General features: G+C 35.6%; 1 protein-coding gene across 1 annotated transcript in view; it reads right to left on the bottom strand.

The window, feature by feature from the left end:
* Positions 1-3,723: 3,723 nt before the first annotated feature.
* Positions 3,724-5,264, bottom strand: part of LOC108751144 (cytochrome P450 18a1-like) — an 11,667-nt gene continuing 10,126 nt past the window's right edge. Inside the window, exon 5 of the mRNA XM_018491188.1 lies at positions 3,724-4,331. Within this exon, the coding sequence (XP_018346690.1) occupies positions 3,911-4,331 (421 nt within the window). The 3' untranslated portion in view covers positions 3,724-3,910. The remainder of the gene's footprint in view (positions 4,332-5,264) is intronic.

Here is a 5,264-nt window from a genome sequence, read left to right as displayed (position 1 = left end):
CCGTTCACCTACTGCCAAAATTGGCCGCGTTTCCTTCTACTATTCCTTGGTTGTCGAAATTGATTGGAATTTTCTTATATTATTTTCAAGACGTCGATATTGGCTACGTTTTCTTTTATTCTCTTGACCGCGCAAGAATATTGTAGAAAATAAAGAAAATGAAAGTCCTAAGGGCAATAGCACGCAAAATAATATAGCATAGCATCAGACTAACGACTATCCAGCATAAAGTGCCATATTGACTTACATAACATGCGTTAATTCTGGTCTTATATTAGCTATGCTACAGTGTACTATTCTAACTTTAAGAGTTTCTTTAACATTTTCTCTAAAAGGAAGAAAAGGTCAAGATTCCGAAATCGAAAATAATAAATGTATTGTTTCTTCTTATTTCTCGACAATATATTTCATGCATTTTAAATGTTATTGTGGAATTACAGTAAACATAAAATTACACAATACGCATAAAACAGCACTATAAAGAAATTAATTAATTTTATTTAATTGCCTTGTCAAATTTATTAATCTAATTTAGATTACATCTTTATTGTACAATAAGTTAAACAACATTTTTCATATCGATGACGAGATACATATGGAAATAAATTAATAACTTTTACTAAGAAATATTGTAGGTGTTTTAAAGTTTTTTTGGCGAAATATAATTTTGTAATAATGTGTAATATAACAAATAATTAATACAATAGAAATTTGGAACAAATGTAAGTATAGCTTACAAGATGTACGTAAAACTGATGAACGAAACAAAACATCAAATAATTCTTACATGGAACTTTTTGGTAGATCATATTGCGATAGTCGAACTTCTATCGGGAAAAAGATGAAGAAATCCAAACGATCCGGGTTATAAAAAGACCCTGCTCTAACATACTTTCAACTTTGTGCTGGGTATAATAAAAAAAAAAGAAAATAAACCACAAAACGCCTCTTCCTGCTTCATTGAGCCAAGCCTTGAAGCAACGGTTCTTCACAAACTTTCTGTCTTTACTGTGGCAGGCCAGTTGGCACTCGACCGACTCTTCGGCGAGAAAAGGCCACGAAGTTATATGCTGAAGCGCGAAGTAAAAGGGCCCCAACTGGGGCAGCAAGCGCCACGTGTCGCGGTTGCACACCTGGGACACCAATGTATTTTTCGTATAATACGATATTGCAGGAAATGCGCTATTATCAATGCACCGTCCCTGGGACGTATTGATGTGAGCTGACCTTACGTAACTTGTGCGCGGTTTGGGGCCACTTGACTCTCGTGTCATTAACCTTACCCGGCGTAATGTACTCGGCGATGATATTTCGTTAGAAACCCAGAACGCGCGAGTTTCTCTTATGTAAGCGCGCGCCAACTGTTCGTCCCTCGTTCTGCGATGCCACATGAATCTTACATACCGTACAATACGCGGAATTATTGACAGAGAGAAGCAGTAAATGATTACTCTAACAGAATTCCAAATTTTTCTTACTCTTCAAATTATAATATTTTTTTCAAAAATTCCAAGAATTATTGAAATTTTTAGCGTGAAAATATCAAATTGATGATTCTAGTTGACAATTGCGCTCAAACTATAATAAACCATTAGTTTTTACGACTTTCTTTTTAATCTGCATAGTTAAAGTAAAGTAATTAGCGAGATTGGAGCTATTCGTGAATGACTGTACGAATTGAAAAGTGTCTTGCCAAATGCGAGGCTGAACGGATCAGTGGAAGAGAAAGCTAGGTCCAGCTCAATACTCTTTCGTAGGCTCCAAGCAGAAGTCCTCCAGAAGAATTGAGTAGTAGGCAGGAAGGGATGAGCGCGCGATCAGAGTCGAAGGCCGATGATGCATGCAGCTGAAGAACCACAAGTTTTTTTTACTCATCCTTAAGAATCCGGTTTCCAAGACTGCAGTTTCCAATAAAGTTTTTCGCGGTAACGATCGATAAAGAATTCGATTTCTTGGAGTATTCGGCTGATGAACATTCGATTCGTCATTACAAATGATAATGTATGTTTCCTTGACATATTTAGCCAAAAATCTTCTTAGCGATATTTCTATGCATTTTAAATACTGTTATTTTGTTGCCAAGTAATGAAATAGTCTGAAAATACTCAAAGGATTATTATCTTATGCTGTAATTTTTGAAAATTTGCTTATAAAATCTTTTCAAAATTTTCGAAATGAATGTCAATTCTGATTTTGAATTTTTTTTAACGAATTCTTATTAATAAGAATAATAATATTTTTAGTTATTGTTGTGATAGGGATGAATAAATCGGACAGTCATCTCAATTATACATTTTTATTACAAAAGGAAGAAGAAAGAACATCAAACGTTCTTCGCTGTCGATAGGTGAACACAATACGGCATTCTGCAATTCACTCATGCTAACGTAAGATTAATTACGGTCTATCGGATACTTAAGCGAGGGAGCTTTGCGCGCGGGTCCATCAGTCGTCGAGTACGCTTAAATTTAAGAATAAGAGTACACATTTTGGACTCGAGCTTCTAATCTTAAGAGCGAGATCGGAACCGTTATACGCGGCTCCTCGCCGATTTTAGGATGCACAGCCTGAGATATCTTTGGGAAATCGGATTGGACGACGTCACAATGATTCATCGACCGTACATCCCAGGTCTCTTAGATTCACAGCCTCAGTCCGCGCTCGCACCCGAGCCGTGTGGCAATAAATCTGATCGGTCTAATATTCATTCTAGCATTTCCAAACGTTCATCGCACTGCGCAGCGCTGCGTGATCGTCGAATGGCAGATGTCGCAACAAAAATCTCAAAACGAATCTTACAACGACGACTTTCACGAAAATTGCTCACGGATTTAGGCTTGACCGGATGATTCGTGGATCAACTGACTTCGGAGCGGCTTATATTACATTGCTAGAAAAGTCGTTAAAAAAGTCAACACGATATTAGCATGAACGGTCTCGGATGCAAGGGCAATCTCGCATTTTTTAATGAAGCGGCACGTGATTCGCCTACCAACTTTATATTTAACATTAAAATCATTCAGCGTATACGCGATCATCAAACGTATACGCGACAATCAAAATTATTCTTATTTATTTATAAAAATATACTGTCTTTTTTCTCTTTCTTTTTCTATCGCTTACTGTTTGTCTCTCTATTTTAATCATGAATTACTATGATTATTTTGAACGGAAGAGGAGCCTCGGATAATAAGCTGCTATCCTCGTTCGTTCGTGGAGATCTATGGCGAATCGACGGCGCCCGGAAGAGCGATCGATATCGTTAATGTCGTTAAGCTCTCAACGAGACGAACGTGAGACTCTCCGGTGAGAGTGTCACGATTTAGTATAGTACAGCAAGGTTGGCGTTATTTATTAGGCACGAAATCAGTTGCATTTGAAATCGTTAATATCGTGAACGTAATGCTCAATATGCATACGAGAGATCCCATTGAGAGCCGATTTAGTACATAAATAAGTAAAATTGACGGTAAAACAGACGCGATTCTTTTACATTAATAAAATTATTTAGTAACTTTTACAAGCTAATAAATTTTTTTTTTTTTTTTTTTAAGAATCATCTCTAATTTCTAAGAAAAAGCTTTTTTTGTAAATTTAAAATTTCTATTGCTGCTTATTTTTAAATTTATAAAAAGATCTACAAATTTTGACATTATCCTAATATTAGGAATGTCAAAATTTTTCACAGTTTTATTTTACATAAAAATTTGGACAAAGCAGCTATTTATTCTCTGATAATTAATGTACAATTAAATATAATCTTATAATTAAGTAAATCTTACGGCTCACCAGCTTCGCGTGCGTAATGGATGGATTCCATAGCATCAGCACGCGACTTGCAGATTCTCTCTTTGTTTGCCTCTTCTGCGGCAATAGGAACAAGTACCGTGCTTTAAAGTTCGTCGAGGGTCTAATGGCTCCCAATGTTGCGCAAAGGTCCAGATACCTCGTTGTTATCGCAATCTGCCAACAGCAGATCTCTCTGCAACAAGCAAACTTCAAAGGGTGACGCTGTTAGTGTTGCGCCAATGTTGCCTTCCAGGCTGGGCAATGGAACACCTTCAGGTAGACACAAGTTGAACGTGTGCATTAATGACGCGAAGAACAGGAAGATTTCCATGCGCGCCAACACTTCACCCAGGCACTTTCGTCTACCGACGCCAAAAGGCATAAAGAATCGTGGTTGTGACACTTTCCCGTCGGCAGACAGAAAACGGCTGGGCCGGAAGGCTTCCGGATTATCCCAGAGTTCAGGATCCATATGCACCGCATATAACAACGGCACCACGCTAGTACCGGCTGGTATTAAATGGTCGTTTAACATCACATCCCTGCAATAATAATGACACTGTTGGAAAATTTGTGTATTTTTGTAAAAAAAATCTACGGGTTAAAGTTTTTGTGTAAAATAATGAACACATTTACATGCAAATTTAAAATGTCTCTTATATTAAATGAGCTTAGTGAATATAAAATGTAAATTATTGAAATGATTTAAAAATATATTAAGGCAACACAATTTGCACATATCTATTAAATGTTAAAATAAGAGTTACAAAATAAGAGTATTGCTGATTTTTTATAACAAGAGTGAGAATGACTGCACGTCTCCGCATGATAACGTGTTATCCATACTAGACGCGGAAAACGTTTACCGCGCGGCAAAATGCGATGATATGTTATACGTGCAAAGGAAAGCAGCCTTAATATGTATAAGTTACATTAATATTTTATAACTGTGATAATATTTTTAAAGAAGATTCCAACTAATGAAAATTAATTGATTAAACATAATTGATAATAATTAGCTCACTTTCAAAAAATAAATAATAAAGAGCATACAGCCACAGCAATAGATGTTAAACAAGTCATGTATTCAAAATTCAAATAAATAAGTAGATGTTTCGGTCAAGATTTGATCATCATCAGTACATAAAAAGATGACAAAAATGAAAGTCTTACAAACTAAAACGCAAGTCGGATGTTAAAATAAAAATTACATAGAGAATTAATAAGCAAAAGGTACATGCAATTACAGCCAAAATAATCGTACTTTAAAAGTTAAAATAATTTCTTCTCGCTTATAGTATGAATTCACTGTCGATTATGGTAATGATAGAGGTATAAATTTTTTGGATGTCAAACTTTTAATCGAGGATGGAAGAATTATTTTTGACATTTACAAAAAGCCTACAAATTCCGGAAGATATCTTAACTTTTTTTCTAATCATCTTATAGAACATAAAAAGGATATTGTAATTGGA

Source organism: Trachymyrmex septentrionalis, unplaced genomic scaffold (assembly GCF_001594115.1).
Source record: "Trachymyrmex septentrionalis isolate Tsep2-gDNA-1 unplaced genomic scaffold, Tsep1.0 scaffold40, whole genome shotgun sequence".
Classification (NCBI taxonomy): Eukaryota; Metazoa; Arthropoda; class Insecta; order Hymenoptera; family Formicidae; genus Trachymyrmex; species Trachymyrmex septentrionalis.
This window is presented reverse-complemented; position numbering and strand designations above follow the sequence as displayed.